Source organism: Anolis carolinensis, chromosome 5 (assembly GCF_035594765.1).
Source record: "Anolis carolinensis isolate JA03-04 chromosome 5, rAnoCar3.1.pri, whole genome shotgun sequence".
NCBI lineage: Eukaryota > Metazoa > Chordata > Lepidosauria > Squamata > Dactyloidae > Anolis > Anolis carolinensis.
Genome location: NC_085845.1, coordinates 19676877 through 19699523, shown reverse-complemented (window position 1 = coordinate 19699523; position 22647 = coordinate 19676877). Strand labels below are relative to the sequence as shown.

Genomic DNA, 22647 nt, shown 5'->3' with positions numbered 1-22647 from the left:
TTGGCCTTTGGTGAGACAGTCACTGGATGACCAGCCTCAGTTGGCACTATAACTCTATCTTGAATTTTATTAGGTCCCTTTTATTCTGGTATTTTAAGTGATGATGTTATTTTATATTGCTGCTGCAGTCGTCCCCCCCCCCCCCACCAATGAAATCGACTGAATTGTACTTGGTGGTTGATTGATTTACTGCTGTATTGACTCTTGTTTTATTGTCTTGCTGTGTTTTACTATTTTTTGTATATTGTTTAACGTGTTTATGCTGTTGTTTTTTGTGGGTTGTGCTGGTTAAGCCTTGCCCCATGTGAGCCACCCCGGGTCTCCGTGGGGAGATGGTGGCGGGTATAAATAAATATTATTATTATCATCATCATCAACATCATCATCATCATCCCCGTACCCCATGTTACAGCTGTCACCTGTCATGACACTCTCACCTACTTTTGTGTGGACATTCTGGCGGGTATCAGCCAAAGCACCATGTCATTAAGAAAGCTTGGAGGTGAAACATCTGCTCAACAAGCCGGTGCTGCAACAAGGAGGTGTTGTGGCCAGTAACAACTGTGGCATGGGAGGAAAAGGTGACAGGGGACTGCAATCCCATTTTTCCAGGCCTCCTGTGAGTAGGGAACACAAGACGATAGTCAAGACAGCTGCCACTGATTCCAGTTAGGAACTAGACCCACTGTCTTGACTACTCCTAACTCAGGGAAGAACCCAAATCCTGGTGCAGGTTTTCCCCTAGATTACCTTAACCCAGGCAAGACCAGATGAAGGCAGCCTTGTTCTAGATTAAGCCAGATCAACCCTGTGTGACATTTCGCTGCTACAGGGCCGATGAGCACAAACACCAACCTAAATAGTCAGTGTAGATGTGCCCTGTGACTTATGGTAATCTGATGAAAGAAACCCCTCCAAGGGCCCTGCTAAAGTATTAAAAACCTGGGGCTATGGCTTCCTTGATTGAATCAATTGGCCTGTCATGTTTTCCTTTTTACTTCTGCCTTCCTTTATTATCTTTTTCAATGAGTCACATTATCTCGTAACGTGTCCAATGTATACCAGACTCAGTTTAATCATCTTTGAGTCTAATGACCTACTCATTTCTCTTTTCAGCAGCCCATGGTATCCATAGAGTACTTTTCCTGCAGCACATTTCAAATGCACTGGCATTCATCCTGTTATCTCCCTTCAGTTACTTAGCTTTCACACCTATACGCAGAAATGGAAAATACTATTGACAAAAGCAGAGTGTTAATATTTATTGAACATAACTTTTAACACAATGACTTCTTTATTAGCTTCTGATACTACTTTATTACTGTGAACTCAAGGGCAGGGCCCCTCTTCTATAGTATTTAATTATGTATGGGAATTTTTATAAGCCATATACATTAGAATCAAAATGATATTTGGCAAGACAGGACAGATTTTTAATAGCAGCAATCTCTCACCATATTATAGATGCCAAATTCTCCTCCGTACCAGCAACTACCTCATTAAAACTTGTAAAAGTGGCACCTTTCATAAGTAGGATGCTTCCTTTTACTACAGTTTCCAATGTTACCATCTACACCATCAGTATCGCTACTAGTAGTAGTTCTTGAATTTTATGTGAAAGAGCAATTGTACCCACTGCTATAGTTGTTTTGTATTGAACTCATGAAAAATAGTGCCCCATAGTGTTCCTGAAAAAGTCTTCTTAAAGGGACACTAAATCTGTAGGAAAGAATTATGCAAAATGTCACAGCCTGCCAAGTAAGGTGTTGATTCTTAAAATGAATGCTATGTTGGCACATATCCTAATGCACTGAATAGGAATAGTGCCAGATGATCAATCTGAGGATTGGATTATCTCAGTTTCAACATTTTCAACTCCAATGTGTTGAGCTCGAGGAAATGGACTAGCAGAACCTCCTGAATGAAGTTTAACATTTTAACACATCATTGACCCACAGTGCAACCTCTATATTTGTTTCAGTGGTGTTAACAAATAAGACAGTGTGTAGTATATAATCTATCATTATGGTCTCCATGTTGTGTTTATGATTTGCCTCTACTAGGATTGCAAGTCTAAGGATGCAATTCTGTATATGCCTTTTTTAATAAGCCCCATGAAACAAGTACGGCATACTTCTGAGTACATATGCATAGGGTGGTGCTGTGAACCTATTCATTGGGAAGCAATGTTAAGAATGCTCACAGCTGGGAACTGTCCAAATAAACTAATCTGTAACCATGTTTTTAGATTATGCATATGTGTATCTTAGAAGAGCTACCCAAATGTCTAGGTACAAAAGGGGCATTTACCATGGGAGACCTCATTGGGAACCATGCTCTTCTTCCCTAGGAAAGGTGGGAAAAGAGTTAGGAGTGTGTCTTCCTAAGCAGTAACATCAGGTGTGAATGTTTACATTGTAGTCTAAGCTACAAAGCTCAGGTTATGGTCTCCTATCAGTCACCTTCTCATCCTAACTGATCTAGCAGAGATATCATGAGGATAAAGTGACTAGAGGAAGAACTTTGTGAATCACCTGCAGCTTCCCTGTGTCACATTCTATAAAATATCACAAATAGCCTTTATCCATCATTTTGTGGGTAGAAAAAGTTCCAGTGCTGTTTCCTTCCTCTCCACAAGTCTTCTTACTTTTTTCCTTCCTACACACAGATTTCAATTTAATGGATAGTAAATTCATACAGTTGGAAACTCATCATGAAGAGTTTATTCACCAAAGAAGTGTGTATAATCATGAAAGCACCTGCTTTCTGCCATAAGTAGGAAAGACACTTCTCTTTAAGAAAACTTACAGATGCAGTCAATAGTGCAATTAATGTTCTTAGCAGTTTAATAGCTGCTAATCTCCATCACTAACAAAAGTAACAGAGAACATAAAACTTTTAGAATCCTTTGCACTTTAGGAAAATATGGGCATGACCAGTAGCAAGAATAAAAGAAAGATACATTGGGTGAAATAAAGAGCTACAGCTATTCCTCTGGGAGTCTATAAATGAATGGGTGCCAATCTTTTAATCAGCGAATTGTCAAGACAGATCCCAGCAATGTTCTTAAGATGGAGAAGGAACAAATGTAGTTAGAATAAGTGACAGAATTGGATCAAGGGTAACCTCATCCATATTTTTTAACAACAGACATTAATGGACCTGCTGTCCAAAATGTTATCTGGATTGGCAATGGCACCTTGACAGAAAGGGAAAAGGGACATAAAACTACCATAAGTTCAGCTGTAGCTGCATTCAACTTCAGATTTAAACATGAGAAAATCAGCTATATATTTTACCATATGACAATCCACTGCAAATTTTAAGCACAGGCACCTTTTTCATAGGAGAAATGAACATTTTAGTATCTTACATATTAACAGCAAAATCATCCCTCAAATGCAAATCCTTCTTTAGGCAAAATGACATCCTCTGTGAAAAAGGGAGGCCCAGTGGCAAACTTGGGGGTAACTTTAAAGTTTGCAGAAGTACCAAAATAACACTCTCTTTAAAAGCTTAAGGGAGCAATATTAGTTCACAAGATATACAAACACATTGCAATAGTCTAATGGTGGTCTCAGTGTTACTCTGCATGCTTACAGCGGTGTTAGCTATGATAGAAATCAAAGATGTACAGAGTTGGAAGAGACCACAAGATCTAATCCAAACCCCACCCATACAGAAATACACAATCAAAGCATTCCCAACAGATGGCCACCCAGCCTGTTAGCATGCCTCTTATTTCCCATTTATACTGCAGAATTGTAGCAGTTTGATGCTAAAATTCTGCAGTGTAGATACAGCCTAGATCAGGTATGGGGAATTTTTTTTGCCTTGGGGCTGCATTGTGGCCTCGGTTGGGAGGGCTGGGCCAGGAGGGAGTGGGGCCATTCGCAAGCTGGGTGGGCGTGGGTCCGCAAGGGGTACGGCCCAGGAGAGGGCGGAGCCGAGGGGCGGGCAGGCCTGAGTCATCCTCAGGTTGTCTCCACAGCATAAGGATGGGGCTACTTGCCCCATCCTTATGCCAGGAGGAAGGTGAGACAGGCAGTGGCTGTGAGTGCTCTGGAGGGCTCTCAGCTGCCGCATGCCTTCCTTGAACAGTCCTCCCAGCATAAGGATGGGGCCACTCACACCATCCTTATGCTGGGAGGAGGGCAAGACACGTGGTGGCTCTCAGCTACTGGCTCTCAGCTACTGCGGGTCACCGTATCCTTATGCTAAGAGGACAGGGTAAACGAGGAGGACCTGAGGTAAGTGCCCTGAGGGCTGCATCCTGCCCCCAGGCCTTAGTTTGCCCATGCCTGGCCTAGACTGTTAAGGTAAAGGTAAAGGTTTCCCCTGACGTTAAGTCCAGTCATGTCTGACTCTGGGGGTTGGTGCTCATCTCCATTTCTAAGCCGAAGAGCTGGCGTTGTCTGTAGACACCTCCAGGGTCATATGGCTGGCATGACTGCATGGAGCGCCGTTACCTTCCCACCAGAGCGGTACCTATTGATCTACTCACATTGACATGTTTTCGAACTGCTAGGTTGGCAGAAACTGAAGCTAACAGCGGCTGCTCACACCGCTCCCGGGGTTTGAACCTGGGACCTTTCTGTCTGCAAGTTCAGCAGCTCAGAGCTTTAACACACTTCACCACCGAGGCTCTTAGACTGTTAGGAACACAGAAATCTCATTCATACTGTGTTAACCCATTTGTATATCCAGTCTATTGCTGCCTCTTCTGGCAACGGTTTTGCAGAGCTTTCAATAGTTCCTGGGTATTCCTTGACAATCTCCCATTCAAATACTAATAAGATACCTGCTTAGTTTCTCAACTCAGATGAGATAAGAATATCACTTAGGTTACCCTTTCCACAAGGCAGGAAACCAGTTTCCTTTTACCAAAACAGGACCCGTGGTTTGTTCTCAGTAGGATCATTCCATATTTTTGCTTCATAAACAGGTTTCTCTACTTCACCTATTTTTTATTTACAGATAACAATCAGATTATGGTTTTACAGTATTTCAATAGTAGGACACTGCATATGTGGTCTGTCAAAAAGCTGCATGATGGCTCAATGATAAAAATGGACAAAGTGTGGTCCTTCAGATGTTGTTAGACTATAACTCCCATCTGTTCTAACTAGTACAGCCAATAATGAGGAAAGCTAGGAACTGGAGTCCAAAAATATCTGGAGAAGCATGTTTTGTCCAATGCTGTCCTACAAGGAAACATTTCATTGCACATGGCTGCTTTTTGTACTGAGGATATAAGGAATAATAATAGATTTTCTGAAATTCTGACCATAAAGTTTCTAACTGGAGAAGAAATTTTACACAGTGAGGCAACCTACTGATGAATTGGTAAACCAGCTTGAGATTTTTTATTATTTTTTTTTACATTTCAGGCTTCTTTAAAACCCATCAGATACCAAAGGCTCACTGTAGTGAGATTCAGGACCCATGAAAAGAAGCATCTTTTTACATTGTCCTCAATTAAAACTATGGGGTTCATTTTCCAAGGAAGCTGTGATGTCTGCCAATTTGGATAGTTTTAAAGGAGGAATGGACAGGTTCCTGGTAAATGGAAGAATCACTTTAATCCATCAGCATCCTGGCAATCTCACAAGCCATTTGCAAAACAGCAATACTTTGCTAATAGGCTTTCCCCTACCATGACGCTATCTGAAAACAGCCTTACAGGTATATCAAGAATGATGTCCCCTGCTTAATACTTGCTAAAATAACAAGTCAGGGCAATTATGTTCATGAGAACACAACAGCCCCCAAATGCTATTTTAGTGTCATGGAAACTAAGCAAGCTTTGTGTTTATGTGACAAAACCCGTTTAGCGTTTTATGGGTGTAAATAATGTTTCTTTTGCAAATTTAAAGAACAAACACTGAAGCATTTTGTCAGAGAAAGTAACTATCTTTTGCAAACGCAATTGCTTGCTTTCTGTGCAATGTCATTTGCAATTAGGTCTTCAAGCCTGGAGAGAAAATGCTGTAGTAGTTAAACAACTGTTCAAGCATGAAGAGTACCACCTGCTGGATATCTGTTAGATTACAACACACATTAAGGTTCCTGCTAGAACACAGTTCACTTGAATAAATGCAATCAAAGACAAAGTTGTACAAGGGAGTTACCAACCATGGATTCATGGAGGAAACAGCAAGTCGGACATGCCTGATCAACACTGTATTACAGTGGTTATTTGATTAATTGCAGAATATAGTCTGGATACAAATAACAGATGATACCATGCAATCTCTATCTTTTGGAGAGCATTAGAAAAGCTACCCCCCCCCCCAGCTCAAATTATCAATTTAAAATGACACAGATGAGTAGCAGCTAAAACAGGGAATCATACCGAATAATGAAATTAGATTGGTTGTATTAGCACCATTACATTCACAATTTTGATTAACTAGGGTGTATGTATGAAAACAAACAATGTAGAAAAGCAAGCTGATCCCCAAGGGGAAAGCAAAACCAGGGTGTTATTTGATCATATGGCAATTCAAAGAGAATAATGTCAAAAGTAGATACAGAGTTTGGTCCTTTTTCTTTCTTTCCCCTGCCTTCTCCTTTAGTAGATGCTGCTTTCAGTGCTTTACTCCCAAGCTTTCCTTGGAAGTGAAATAGTTTTTTACAGGCAAATTCATTCTAGCAAAGGTACAAAGATCATGCATTACAATTTTTTAAAAAAGACTGTTGTGAAGAGGCAAAATCCCTTAAGCCTCTGGGACAATGAAATCATTGCATTCAGAGCCATTGGCTGGGGGCCCATCTACACTGTCACATAAAGAGTTGTAGAATAAAGTTTAACTGCATTGATCTGGATGATATGAGTCTACATCGCTATATAATGCAGTTCAATACAGTCAGAACTGCACTGAACTGGATTTTATGGGTCTACACTGACTATATAATGCAGATTGAACTGCATTATTTGGCAGTGTAGATCCAAGACATAGATATGGAGGAATTGTAAAATAAGAGCCCCCCCCCTTGAAAATTTCCTTCCATCCCCAAATATCTAGCATTGCAGAAATGTGATCAATTTGCCCCCGTTTTATGCTTTAAAGGTCTTTCTAAATGCTTAAGTTTTTTTTTAGCTACTATAATGCTAGAAATTTCATCTTGGGCGGACAGAATTGTTATGGGGGTGGATGTTCTAATTTTACTTCTTGTGTAGCTACTCCCCTGAACACATTACAGCTGAGAGAGTGGCTACAATGTGTGAGTGCGTTGCTAAATTTAGGAAGAGGAGGAATCGTGCATTTTGCAAGGCCCCAAAATCCCAGTGTAATCTAACAAGGGATGCAATTTACAACTGTAACCAAGTTGTGAGGTTTATGTTATTGCTGTGTGCCTTCAAACGTTTCTGATTTATTTCTATCACAACATATTCTTGATAAAAGGAGTTTGCCCTAAAGGAGTTTGCCATTGCCTTCTTTTGAACCTGAGACTGTGTGACTCATCCGTGGGATTTCATGGCCAGGCAAGTGTTTAAGCCTTGGTCTTTAAGATCCCAGCATTCATATTGGCTTTTATTTCTATGTAGCATTCTGAGCTTTAACTTTTTTAAATTTGTTTGAGAGCCAGTTGTATGTAACTTTTCTCATTCTTAGATGGTCCTGTTCTGTGATATTTACTTTTTAAAAAGGAAAGCAACATTAATGTCCGTTTAAACTATAACGTATGGTTATAACCCTATAAACTATAATGACATCTAACTATGGTGGAGCTGGCAGTGGAACTGGAATTTAGGAAAACCCATGAGTCCATGTGTCATTTTATGGCCCAGAGATCTTTATTTATTTATTTCTCACATTTATATCCCGCCCTTCTCACCCGAAGGGACTCAGGGCGGCTTACAACAGTGGCAACAATTAGATGCCCATACAAACCAATATAAAACAGCACATAAAACAGTTAAAACTATTAAAATACATTATGAATTAAAAATATACATTATCTTTGGATAAGTATTAAAATATTATGAATAAAATTACCTTCATCCTATATGTATAAGGTGTATATGAAACATAAATGAATTTTATGTATGGACTTGAGTCTTATCTCCAGATATTTCACTATGTATACACAAGTATTCAAAAATCCTGGGCGGAAATCTGAAATATGGAACAGCTCTGATGCCAAGCATTTCAGATAAGGAACACTCAATTTGGACTGGTTTAGGAGAAAGGCAAGTTAAACAAGGAATTGTGTGCTCCCAAAATAAAGAGCACACAAATCTCTTCACATTTTTTTTCAATTTGAAAAGCTAAACAACAGAAACACAAAGAGCAGTAGAACGGAGGGATCTAAGTATGGATGTCTTCTATTTAGTTTGGCTCTCAGATACCAGAAGACTTGAGACAAATCCGACTTCTCTCTCTCATTATGCAGGATACGTGAGAGTTTTCTTTCCACAGATTGCATCAGAAGCATGAGAATAAGATACCCAGAGTTACTAGTGTTTGCTTGTAATGTGCAGAGCAACCCTAAAGCAGAAGACCTAATTTAGGCTAAATGAATGTAAGAGGAAGTTAACTTCAAGTAAAATGGAACCCTTGATGTGCTGCAAGGTTAATGTCTATCCAAATTACCTGCTTCAGCAAATGCCAATGGAGTAAGTCAATTTGTCAAGGAGTTTGTGAAGGAGTATGATTAGCCTGAACCATTAGTCCGACAGGACAAACTTTCCCCATTAGAGATAGTAATTAATTCTCATTCCATCACTTGGAGATTCCACATATGTGAAACTTTTTTAATCCCACTTGTATCCTCTAGGTAAAATTGATTTTGTAAATTTCACACAATTAAAGGAAAACATCCAAACACTGAAATTATTTGGGAGTATTTTGTGGATTTTTAAAAATAATCATCAATATTAAAAATACAATACATTTAAACATCTAAGGGAATTGAGCATTTCACACTTAAAAGTTTGCAATACCCCAATTTTGTAATATACAGGTTTCTTAAACAAGTTGACCATCCCTTATTTGAAATGTTTGAGACCAGAAGTGTTCCAAATTTCAATTTATTTTTTATTTTTTATTAAAAAAAACACTTGCTGATACATAATGAGATATATTTAGCATGGGTCTAATTTATGTTATCATATAACCTGACAGTAATTTTATTTGATCAAACAGAAAGCATAGGTGTTACTATCTTTGCCACCCATGTGGACAATTTTGAAGGTATCTCAGAAGTTGGTATTCTGGATAAAAGATGCTCGACCTTTATTTATTAAAACCGTAATTCAAAATGTTTCTCTGTCTCTCTTTTATGCTATGCAAATCCATATACTTCAGCATAGTCACCAACCCTGATATGCTATGATCTGGTAGAACCACGATAAACAAAGCAATAGATGATAGATCTAAAGATATACTATGAGTAGCTTCCAAAACACATTATGGATTTTCGTATAATTTCTTGATCAAGAATGTCAATATTAGCCTTAGGCTAATATTGCAAATATCTTCATGCTTGCCTGTTATTCTTTATTAGCTACTTCTGGCATTTTTTCACACTGTGATATTACATGGCTAGGGCTACACGTGTCCTGGTTTTCATCTGCAAAATGTCAGTGCATATGTTCACTTTCATTTATAGTATGGTGCTAGAAAACTACATTCAATGTATAGCTACAATAACTATGTACAGTGCATATATAAGTATGTATATTGTTATTAAACTTGTCTTTTGTTTCTTTCTTCATGTCTTGCTGATCCAAGGAATTTTAACAGTGTGTATGTACAGTGTAATGAAATACACATAGTAGTTTTTTTCATGCTAGCATTTAAGATACATTTCCATATAAGTGAGATCCTGAAAGCTTTGGCTCTACATCTCTGTATATTTCCCTCCTCCTTATCCCCTCTATTGGTTTTCCATTTACAGTTGTTGAAAAGAAATACCATATTTTGAAGCAGCACACTTTTGAAAGGAGTGTGTTTGGTTTCAGAAATAAGTATTTGAAACACAAACTAAAATGTAATTATATTTGGCTTAAATTAGAAAGCCTAATTTAATAGGAGATAGCGTGCAAATCATTTTCTTACAAGAACATAGAGTAGTTTGTCACAAAAAGGCAGCATATTTGCATTATAATGGTTTCCTTATCATCTCAGTGTATAATTGTTTAGAACATTTTGATACAGCCAACAGCAACAAACATTTTGGAGCTAAATCTGAAGAGCTGTCAAAATACATACTAGCCTCAAAAGACCTCTGCATAAATATGTTTTTGCTGGGGTGGGTAACTTCAGGGGCTATAAGGGGACAGTTTTATGCTCTTGCGATCTCAAAGAAACACAAGGACTTGGGTGGAAAACAGATCAAGACAAGAAGAGCTGTAAATTGGCTTTTGATTTTGGAGGGAAATGTTTCAGTAAAAGAAGGTGAGACTTAATTTTAGGGAGAATCAACATTTAGACAATATGACAATAATTAATCCATTCATTTTGGGCCAGAAAAGAAATCAGAAGGGGGATTAGAGGTTACCAAACATCCTAAAGGTGCATGCATGGCCTCAGCTCTGCACATAGGTCACTTCTAATTTGTCTAAAGGAAAAAGATACTTTTTCAGCAATAACTGAGTCTTAAACTATCTATCTATCTGTCTATCTATATTTCACAAATTTCATTTGAATACTTTTACTACAGCAGAAAAATGCTGGATTTTGTTGGCTTTCATTGCTCTCTATCCAGGACAACCACAATATGTGGACTCAAGTTGTGCCCCTTACCCCAATGGCAATTCTTACTATCTTTTTTCAACTGGATCTTGCATATAATTTCCTTGGGATAGATCTTTTAAGGTATGGCCTGAAACTAAGAACAGATTTGCTATACCACTAATATGGAATCCACAAGAACTAAATTGTTAGAGGATTATTCATGCTGAAAAGTGGAGGGAAAATACAGTAGAAAAGGCGCACTATTTGTTTTATCCAAGGTTACTTTGAATACTTAAGAATAATAATTCAATCATACAAATCTTACCACCATGTGCATCAATCTAAACTATTTCAAAAGGGGATTGGACAAATTTGTAGATGATAAGACCATCAAAGGGTGAGATTACTAGTCATGATGGATGATCACTCTAGGACCAGAAGCAGAATGCTCCTATATATTGGGAACATAAGCAGAACTCATTCTCATTGCTCATAAGGAGAAACAGTAAACTGTGCTGGAGTGGACTTAAGTCTGTTGGAAGCAAAGAAACATTAATGCTTGTAAGAGCTGGTAGTCTAAATAGTGTGTGTCCTTTCTTTCATCTGTATTTCAAGCCTTCATATCTGTTGAAGTCACTTTTCTCTTCTTCAAAAGTTCCTTGATCTCTTTGATTGGGATTCTAGTTTATAAACACACATAACACTCAGCTTTTACATGCTCCTGTAACCAAGCATAGATTAACTTATTTTTTTCTATCTCATTGCCTATCCTAACATACACTCCCTGAGACAATAAGTATTATTTTTCATTTTCTAACTTTACAAGAAATAAATATTTGTTTATTTTTCTAACAGAAGCTCACATAGCACTATTCTTGTTATACTCTCCTTAATATAGGTAAGAAATATTTCTACAGGGCCAACATTAGTATGGCTGTTCTCATGTACTTATTTGATTATCATGGGTACAAACTGAAAAGTTGATGACTTTTTATTTGGTACATACAGTTTCAAGTATATGCACCTGAAGTGTAATAATTGAGAATTAAATGGAAAAAATAATTAACATAGCATATAATCAGGGAATGACAAATTATGCTACCACAAGTGATATATGTAGATGTGTGTAACATTTAGATGTATGAAAACAGCTAAAATATGTTTGCTGAAAAATTCTGGCAATTCAGAGAAATAAATGGGACATTCCATATATGAATCCCTAAATATGAAACTATCAGTGTCAAAAGCAAAATATAAAGAGAGAATAATAATCTGGGTGAAGATATTTGGCAAAGCAACTAACTGATAATGTATCATCTGTGGACCAAATTTAATACATTTAAACACCACTATTATTTTTGCTTCTTTAAAATAAAAAATAGTAGTGCTGTTGCAAAGCAAAAAAAAAAAAGGGAAATTGATCTCAGCAAGGGGGAAAAACTCACCATATACGTGATTCATGGCTAGGCTTTATATTCATCCTACCTCCCTCTGTCCTGCTCAGAAGAGATAAGAGAACTAGTAGTCATTTAACCGTATCACTGGAAAGTTGCTTTGTGGCATTTTGCAGTCTGCTAAATTACTGCCAGCAATGCCAGAGCCTATCTTTGTTTCCAGGTAGGTTATCTTCCAACAGATTTCAAACATGAAGCACTGTGAGTGAGGAGAGAGGGGGAAGAAATCTTGGCTTTGAACAAGGAGGTTGGAGGAGAGCACTTCAGTTAGCAATCTGCCAGGAATTGAGAAGAAATTTGGGCAGGAGAAGAAAAGATAAAGAAAAAGTTTCTGATAGTGTATTAAATGGAGCTGCATCTCTAACTTCAATCACCATTTACTGTTTAGTAAATTATGTTGATGCATAGAGTGACATTAGCAATCAGACACTAATAGAGGTGGGAAAATCTGTCAATTTTATTTTCTTTAACATTTGAATTTCACCAATTTTGACATGTTCTGAACAAAAACTAAACCAAAATGAAATTTTCACTTCTCTCCACACACTACACAGTGTCCCTGTTCATTTGGGGAGGGGATGCACAGTTTTTTATTACAAAAGTTAACTGGGTTGCATCTACACTGCCACAAAGTCAGGTGCAGGAAGCAGATTATCCTGGTGCATCCAAACAACACAAACAGGGTAATGTTCTTTAGTTCAGCAAGCCATTTAACCCAGGTTGATCCCAAGTTTAAAAAACACCAGCAAAGATCTTAATATTTCAGGAAGATCCAGAACTTTGCTAATACTTCAGCAGTGGAAACTGCCATGTGTGATCTCAGAAGGTGTCCCCACAGGCAACCCACACTCCCCAGGCTCAGGCAGGAAATCAATAACAGGAAATTCTTCTTATTATCACAATAGAATCCTCCCTTCCTGGATGTGCATCAGTCAGGATACAGTAGAGCTTTGGATGAGGGGGTGGTTATTGCTCCAAAGCTTCCTCATGTCCTGAGTGATGCAGGCCCATGAAGAGAAGAGACTACTACTGTGATGGCAAGGAAGCTTTCCTATAAATTTTGGGAGAAATTGCTGGGAGGGCAGGGAAACACTGTTATGCCCAGTCCTGCCAAACCAGGTTGTTTGGAAATGCCCATATAGGAAATTAACTGCTTCATACCCATATGGCAGAAGACCCATGTGCTTGGTGAAGTCCTGCATGATCTTCAATTTCTTAAAACTCCCAGGTCCTTACTCACTATGCAAATTCACATGTAGAAGAAGCACCCAGTAGTTGGGCTTCATGATAATGCCTATTCTATGCCAAAACGTTGTTAGTTGCAGTGAGGAAAGCTTTCTGTCCTATTCTTACATGAACTAATATGGTCAATACATCTGTGGTTCTCTTTCCATTAAATGCTATGTGAGACCACCACTTCGTTGATTCAGTACTAATGTAGTTGTCATTACTTTTACTGCAGCACAACCATTTTTAGGCATACAAAACCCTAACAGTTTATGAACATGGGTTCTGTACAATGCATTATCTTGCAAAATGAAATGTCTTTTGAGAATTCTTTTTTTCTAAACAAAATTTTCCTAGACTTAAATTAGTTCATTGTTTCTAACGCTTGTTCAGAAATAAGGGCAGAAGAAACTACAATTCCCCCAAACTAAATAAGGCCCAGAACTTCTAATTCTCCCCCATGTAGTAACTCTCTCAACCAAGCTCCTGATATAGTGTTCCTCAATCTTATTTGTCACACTCTTCACTGTGATTGTTTGCTTTTTAAAGATTTTAAAGCCCATAAATGTTTGTTTTTTATTTGACCCTATTTTCTTCCCATGAGACGGTGAAAAAAAATGTTGAAAAAAAGACCTTTCTCTTGTTCTTTTGATATCGGCTTATAAAGTAAGACCATTTATCCAGTTGATGAAAGTCTTCCCTGCACAAAGGAAAAAAAGAGTGGGCAAGCAAAACATATTAACATATGAGGGAAGTGTTTTTGAACTATATAGATGACGTCCAAAAGTGGGACAGAGTTTCTTTTACATTCCTCCATACACAGTTAGTGTTGCTTTACATATTAGAAAATTATGCTTGACAACTTGACATTTTAATTCCTTCAATCCAATTAAGCCGTTAGGAGATTCAATTACTGCATAACATGGGTCGGGAACTCCTCTGTCTGTAGTGCCCTCCTTCTTATCCCACTTTTATTTTCTATTGCTTTTTATTAACAGAGTTGGAGAACTCATTAGGAGCCTTGTTATCATTAACATTATTAAACTTTGTCTTCCTCATTATTAGGAACATTTTTATTTTTGTCGTCATTAAGGTCTAGATCATTTAGTTCAAACTTACTAAGACTATGAAAAGGACAGAGTGTAATTCCATTATATCCTAAAGTTTTAATTTTTATTTCTTAAACTTTAATTTTTTAAGAGTCTAAAACTTATCTCAATCTTTGCAGATAATGTGCAAGGCAATCTCTGGTTTATATGAACTGATCAGGACAAATAAAATAACAATGTTGTCAGCTCTTTTGCAAAGAAGTCTCAGGTGGGTTTGAAAAGGCTAGCTCCTAACTTGAAAACTGGTTTGATGCTGTTTCTTTTAAGGACCAACACTTTTAAAGTAATAATGAATACTTTAGATAATAATGATAGGATACTAACGTTTTTGTAAAAAAAAATTAACTAGTCAGCTAAGTGTGTAAGTAGCAGAGACTGGACAATTACTCAGATGAGCCATGCTAGATCAGACCACAGGTGCTATATCATTCTGTTCACATCATGTGACACAGTTGCTTGCAGGAAGCCCATAGGAAAATATGGATACAACAGCATCCAATTGCCTAGTGTTGTCAATAAATAAACATACAGAGGTAAACTGCCCCTGATCATGAGCAAAACACACTTTTACCATGGCAAGTAGCCACCAATAGTTCTGGTTTTGATAAAATTTTCAACTTCTTTTTGTGTTTGTCCAGGTTAGCAGGCATTAATACATCTTGAAATAGCTAACGTTACAGTTGAGGCACGAATAGTATGAAAATCTGCCTACTTTTATGTGTCAATGAATGACCCATGTTTCAGGTATTATAAGAAAATCAGTTATATAGCCCACCATTGCTCACTTACTTTCCTCTTCCCCAAGGAAAAACACGAAAACAACATTTCTAATCCTTCAAATACCTACAGTAATCATTCAAATCTACTATATCTGACAAGAAATGCCAAGACACCAAGTTAAATGCCAGCAAACTGGTTGATTTGTAAGTAGGAGACAACTTACGTGAGAAAAGAAGAGAAATATACTGTCAGGTAAGAATTTTCATTCTATTTGATGCTCAATATGAATGCCAATGATAATGATAGTAACATTCAATGTTAATGTAAGTTAAAGTGGGATGAAATGAACGGATTACCAGTTTCTAGTATGAATTACTATATTTTTAAAAGGAAGCTTCCTCAAGTGCGGTCTCATTAAATAAATCAGAAGTACTATACTTAATTACAAACTGGGTAAGCTATAGCAACCTGGAGAGGTTTACAGGCTAGTAAATGCACAACTGCCTTTTAATTTGCTAATAATTAAAGACATTTGTTGGATTGACAAAGGGCTCCACTGAGTGCCAATCTCTTCAAGCTGTCAGCACAAAAAAAAGTAAAACCTGATCGAATGCAAAACTAGCTATTGATCTTGTATTAAACACCGGAATCACCCTGAGTTCTCAAAAGGCTGGATTTTCACTTACCGAAGTTTGTGGGCATTGTATCTGTGCATATGTGTTTGAAAATGGGAATTCTGGGATTCCAAAAAAGTGAATTCCAAATAATTTAAGACATTTGTTGGATTGACAAAGGACTTCACTGAGTGCCAATCTCTTCAAGCTGTCAGCACAAAAAAAATGTAAAACCTGGTCGAATCCAAAACTAGTGCAGTAAAGTGTTGAAGAACTAGAATGTTGGTGCACTTCCTACTGTGTTTTATTAGTATCCTTCTGCTACTGCCTGCCTAATTTTCCTGGAACCCTTCTGCCACAGTTCCGATATAACTGTGTAAAAAGCCAAGTGGTAAGTCACAGTGGAAATAATGAAAAGAGCTTTTTTGCCAAATGCGTTTGGATGAAATATTAAACCAGAGTTTAGTGCTACATGGATGAGCTTCAGGCTTGTGGACTCTCTCATATTTTCTTTCTCTTGTTGATCAAGGTTCTGTAGATCCTGCAACATCCTGCTTTCAACTAACCATTGTTTGCCCAAGATCAAATTTTCGTTTGTATATTTCGGATATAGCACTGTTAAAACTGAGCAGAGTTTCTGGTTTGAATGAAACAATTAGTTGTTGCCAGTCAAAACAAAAGTAAACATTTATGACCTTGACCTTTAATAGTGCTGGAGGAAAGGAAGGAGCAGCAAACCCCTGTTTGTAACAACAATATAATATAACAGGATCATTCGGCTAAATATATCAGAAAATCAGAAATGCAAGAAATAAATGTTAAAAGATGAGTGTCTGGAAGCCAAGTTAATTTTGTGTTTTTCTGAATAACACTCACCAATAGACCAACAATTTTTCTACTTCAGTCCTTACCTCTTGGAGAACCCGCTTCATTTTCAACAGCAGTGTTTTAACAGCTGTACAGTCTTGCATCATCAGCCGTAAAGGCAAGGATTCCATCCCTCCACCTTCTTCCGTGGCTGCAAAAGGCCATTCCACAGATGGGCTGCTGGCAAGCTGATTGACATGAGGACACCTTGTTTCTCCTCGATCCGCCTCCTTTGACAACTTCAGAGACAGATTCCTGTCAAGATAGAACATAGGCACAGTATTCATCAACACAAATGTTTTGAGGGGGCACCTTAAAAGACAAATCACAATGACAGCAGAGATGTATTTTCTGATGCCTCCAATGAAAATACAATGTCGATTTAGTCTTTTCAGATCTGGGATCACCCAGAAGCACAAACTATATGACCAATATGTACAATCAGTTCTCCAGCACCTTAGTATTGTTCTCTGAAAGATACGGTAGAGAAGAATTGCAAAATTCTGCCTGCAAACTAACATTTAAAACAAGATGCACAAAGAGATGGTAATAAGGGTTTTTTGAATATAATAATAATAATAATAATAATAATAATAATAATAATAATAATAATAATATTGAAGTGAACATCAGAGCACTATGGTGTCTATTGTCCTATGGTCACCAGAATGGGATACTGTTGTGACTGCGCCTTCGGGGATTATGGTTGATGGTGATGGAATTCGAAGAGGAAGAAAAAACCCTCGTGATGAGGGTTCACTGGAGGAGTTGCGCAGGAAGCGACTTAGAGAGCTATATGGGGGATCTTCTGAGGAAGATTCAGATGGGGAGATGGATGCTGAGGAACAGGTGGTGGCTGGGGAAGCGGGCACTGAATGGGCACCGGAGATGTCTGGGGATTTGGGGTCTATGGATACTTCTGAACCTGGGGTTTCTGCAGGAGCTGATCCCAATTGGGATGCTTGGAGAAGGGAGGATGGTTCTTTAAGTGTTCATGGGGCTAAGTGTGGGCAGGATGATTGGGACTCCGACGAATTGCTAGGTACTCCAGATCCACGAGCTCTAGCTGTGTGGAGTTCAGACTCTGAGTAGATTTGGGACACCTGGTGTTTGGGTGTGAGTGTTTGGTCACCCAGGAATAAAATGGGAATGTTTGGCCACTGCACTTTGCGTGTGGCAAGGTGTTGCTGAGGCGCCATTGGGATCTCTGTGTTTCCATGAAGACTGGACTTGGACTATTATTTGAATCTGCTGATATCATCTAGCTTGGCTCTCGCTGTGTATTATCGTGGACCTGTTTTGGATGACTGCACCCTCTTCAGACTTTGGATTGAATTTGACCTGGCTTCTGTCTACGCCCTCTGACTGACGTCTACTCCCGGCTTCTGACTATTGGTTTGTCTTTCGGAATTTCTGCTGCCTCCTGACCTGACCTTGGATTCTTCTGACGACGGCTATTCATCATCCCTTTGAGGCTCTCAGCTTATCTGCACCGTGGAAGCAGCTTTACTGCTTTTCTAGTTTGTTTATTTTCCAGCAATTAACTCTATTTGTTTTCCAAAGCTGAATTGAAGCGTTATTTAGTTTTTTATTGAATGCCAGCATGGGAAATTAGCGTGGCTCGTTTTTGAGTTATTATTGTCCAATCTACTCTCAAAACACTGAAAAGTGAAGTGTTTCAAGGATATTTCCTGTGTTTATGTTATTTTTTGGCTTATCTTCGGAATAAACTTTGTTTTGTATGTTAACTGGCGTCTGACTCTTGACAGATACTATAGGAACTTTTTGTTACTCCATGAGAAATCCCATCATGCTACAGGACATGCAGGAAATTCCAATATGAATTGTTACAGTTCACTGTAATGATTGCACGCCCCGTTGTGGATGTAGTTATGATCCCATAAAGTTACAAATCATAGTCTCCGAAGTAGGATCTTGGGGTTATCTAAAAAGGAATAACTAGAAAACACTGGTTTCAGGACACTATATTAGAAATATGAAGAAATGATATGGTGAGAAATATCTGGAGAAAATGAGTTCCAATTATAAAGAAATAGAATAAAAAAGAGAAAAATTTGGATGTTTTTATATGTGTGAAAGACACTAAAATGAGTAATGGATGCTTTAAGATCAGACAATATGATTTGAGCATTTCAATATTCACATCATATAGATTTGGTAACTGCCATTGTTATGCATGGAATGCAAAGTTCAAAAGTCATTTATACCTCATTAATTAAGCAGCGGGTAGAGGAAAGGAAGAGGAGAATCTTGCTCTCCTGAATCACCTATCTTGGCAATACTCTAACGTTGCCTCTCTATACATGTAACAGTCATGATCGGTGAAATATTGAAGGGTGGGCAACCCTATTGATCCTGATCAGCCAAAAGAAACATAAATGAACCTTCCACTGGTATGTTTGGGGAAAATGCAGCTACTTCCAGTAGCTGTTGGTTTATTTTTATCCCTCCTCTGATTACAGAACAGGCCTCCGCCCATTACCATTTTTGAGATTATGGAGGGGTTCATGGGACCGGCTATTAGAACCAAATTTTGGGACAGTTGGCTGATCCTGGTAGACATAATGCAGATGAAAAAAAAATTAGTCACCCTTTTCCTTACATAATGTTTTCAACCCAGTTCACAGATTCTACTCCATCGTAATGGGATGCTTATTCTACATGAAAGTTTTGACAGGCTCAGCATGGCAAACAGATGGTTGTTAAAGGGATTGACTTTTTTTCCTGGAAAAAAGAGAGTGCTGGATGATGAGGCAGAGAGTAAATTCAGGTGACATAAAGGATGTTGGAAAAACATTGCCGAAGTATGAGGAAATGACATGTTATACAGTAGTGACTGACTTTACTGTTTCAACGATGACCCAGAGAATCCAGTCATTCTGCTGCTTCTTTGACAAACGTGTGTGTATGGGGGTAGATGGGGTTCACATAAATAAGTCACTTTTTCTTAGATTTCCTGTTTCTGAACCTCACAGCTATAATGTTTGGAAGGATTGTAAGAATTTAAACTTTCCTGGCACAAAGATTCAAAGATTACCTAGATTAATCTTCTTAGTTCTCATCAACAGGACTTGCAACACTGTTACAGTAGAATTATTTTGAAAACATACTCCTAGTACCTTCATGACATGAAACCAGCTTAGGAAGGAAAAGGATAATAAAGCAGTCCAGTTCAGGAAAACTCTACATGCAGGTTGAAAGGCCCTAGTGAGCATTACACTTTAATCTTTAAAAAGAATGTCAGCCAGCAGCTTTGATGGCACAAATTCCCTCCCTAAAGAATTTCAAATGGATTCAGGTCTTTTCTACGCAGCAGAATCCAGGTGGAACTGTGCTCATGAAATTGATCAAGTTCATGATTTTATTTTTATTTATTTTTTTTAAAAAAAGGGTTATTAAACCACCAACAAGACTTTACTATGAAGTTCTCTTTATATATTCATGTGGTGACTCATTGGATTTTTCATTACACTAAATTAAATTAAATGCAGTTTATTTCCTGATCCAAGAACCAATACAAGTTCAATGATAGGTGACTGCATTCTACTTAGTTAAGTCCAAATAGCTGAATCCAATTCTCCTGTGAATCAGATCTCCTTGCTTTATAAGTTTCCATTTTTGTAAATACTTTGAAATGTGAACAGCGCACATGCACAGCAGATTAAAATGCACATAATGGGGTCAGGTGAATGATATTTGACATTTTATTGCTTTTAGCCTTGTGCATCATTTCTTGGTTGTTTTTTTCTTCATGCAGTGACTTTTAAAGCCACATCTCAGGAAAGAAACATTAAAGGGGAAAGATAACAAATCCTGTCATAGCTATTAGTCTATGCTTATGTGTGCATACATTTGCATTCACATTCACACACACAGAGTAATAATCCAAGCAATGGTTGATATCCACTGTATCATTAAACCTTCCCGGCTTGCAGTTTTTTAGACACAAATTCTGGAAAGTTTTCTTCCTTTCATTCAAACCTTCAACAGAATTTATGAATTATGAACTCTTGAATACATAGACAAAATATAAGTTTAAAATGAACACAATAAGATCACTAGTGTATAGATCCATATGTTCAAGCCAGCATTTTACTCCTTTAATCAGAGTCATCATGAGTCTAGAGCATTCACAAAATGGGGTCTCATGCATATATTCTTTAAAGGAACTCAAACATTCAGTCATATGCCCACTCCTCACTCTGAGAAGTACACCAAGATCCTATGTTATGCCTACAAAGTGTAAGTGTATGCCTACAAAGTGATGGAATTGAGTTGAACCACCTTATCTTATACATCGTTCAACCCCTGCTGACCTGTAAACTGCCCTGTAAACTAACTATTAGACTATATGCGAGCACTGAAGCACTTTAGTTTATATGTGCTGCTGTCTCTACCATCTGTTATGAGTTCCAACTGTGCTATTAATTAAGGCATTAATTTTAAGGGGCAGGGAAGGTGGGTAGGAGGGTGGGAAAAAAAGGGTTCCTTCTGATCTTATCTCGTAAGTACATTTTAGCCTTAGAACTAACTTGAGTACCTTACTAAAGGCTGTTGAATCATCCCCTTTATTTGGCACGTGTCACGTTAGCGGTATGATAAGATCTTGTTCATATTTAACTACTAGCATTACTGCTGTGATGGACCATGGAGAGAGGGGGGCATGTATCGGCTGGGGGGCCCCTATTGAAGTAATTCAGGGAAGGGGGAGATACAGGAAACGGAGGGATAATTTAATTCGGCCTAGGGTGAGTAACAGAGTGCTTGTAGATTTAAAACGGCCTCCTGACACAGTAAATTTGGGTGCCCAAGGTGGCGGGTCCTCCGATCTGAAGGTGGTGCTGCTGAACGCCAGGTCTGTCAATGGTAAAGCTGCAATCATCCAGGATCTTATCCTGGATGAGCGGACAGACCTGGCGAGCATAACGGAGACCTGGTTGGATGAAGCTGGGGGTGTCAATCTCACCCAGCTTTGTCCACCAGGTTATGCCGTGCAGCATCAACCAAGATCTGGAGGCAGGGGAGGAGGGGTTGCAGTGGTCTATAAGGAGTCCATCCCCCTGACCAGGTGCCCCATCCCGCAGTCTACCTTGTTTGAGTATGCTCATCTGAGGGTAGGGGGCCGGGACAGTTTAGGGATTCTGTTAGTGTACCGACCACCCCGCTGCACTACAGTCCCCCTGCCTGAGCTAGCAGGGATGGTCTCTGGCCTGGCGTTGGAGTCCCAACGGCTCATTGTGCTGGGGGACTTCAATGTCCATGGCGAGACCACTCCTGGTGCAGCTCAGGACTTCATGGCCGCCATGGCAACCATGGGGCTGTCCCAATTAGTATCTGGCCCTACCCACAGAGCAGGGCACACACTTGACTTGGTTTTCTGCCAGGGAGGGGAGGAAGGTGGCGGTGTGGAGGAGCTCACCATCGCTCCTTTGCCATGGACCGACCATCACCTGATCAGGTTTAGAATCACTGCGCCCCCCAACCTCCGCAGGGGTGGAGGACCCAAAATGGTCCGCCCCAGGAGGCTTATGGATCCGGATGGATTCCTGATGGCTCTTGGGGAGTTTCCCGCCACCTTGGCTGGTGATTCTGTCGATGCTCTGGTCACTCTCTGGAACAAGGAGGCGACTAGGGCAATAGACACGATTGCTCCGGAACGTCCCCTCTCAAGTACCCGAGCTAAACCATCTCCTTGGTTCACTGAGGAGCTGGCAGCGATGAAGCGAAAGAAGAGGGAACTAGAGGGCGTGTGGCTTTCGGAGCCGAGCGGGCCAAACCGAACATGGCTGTGTTCCTATCTTAGGGCATACGCCGCGGCAATAGATGCTGCAAAGAACGTTTTCTTTGCAGCTAATATTGTGTCTGCAAAGAACCGTCCGGCGGAACTGTTCCGAGTTGTCAGAGGTTTGTTATATCCCGTCCCTCAAGACGGGATCCCTGATAACTCGGC

The 22647-nt window shown here is 39.0% G+C and overlaps 1 protein-coding gene across 4 annotated transcripts in view; it reads right to left on the bottom strand.

Annotated features, from left to right (window-relative positions):
- ccser1 (coiled-coil serine rich protein 1) overlaps window positions 1-22647 on the bottom strand; it is an 815269-nt gene that overhangs the window by 449302 nt on the left and 343320 nt on the right. For all 4 annotated transcript variants that reach the window (XM_062983628.1, XM_062983630.1, XM_008111053.3 and 1 more), the window contains exon 6: window positions 16721-16931. In XM_062983628.1, coding sequence (XP_062839698.1) covers window positions 16721-16931 — 211 coding nt within the window. The remainder of the gene's footprint in view (window positions 1-16720; window positions 16932-22647) is intronic.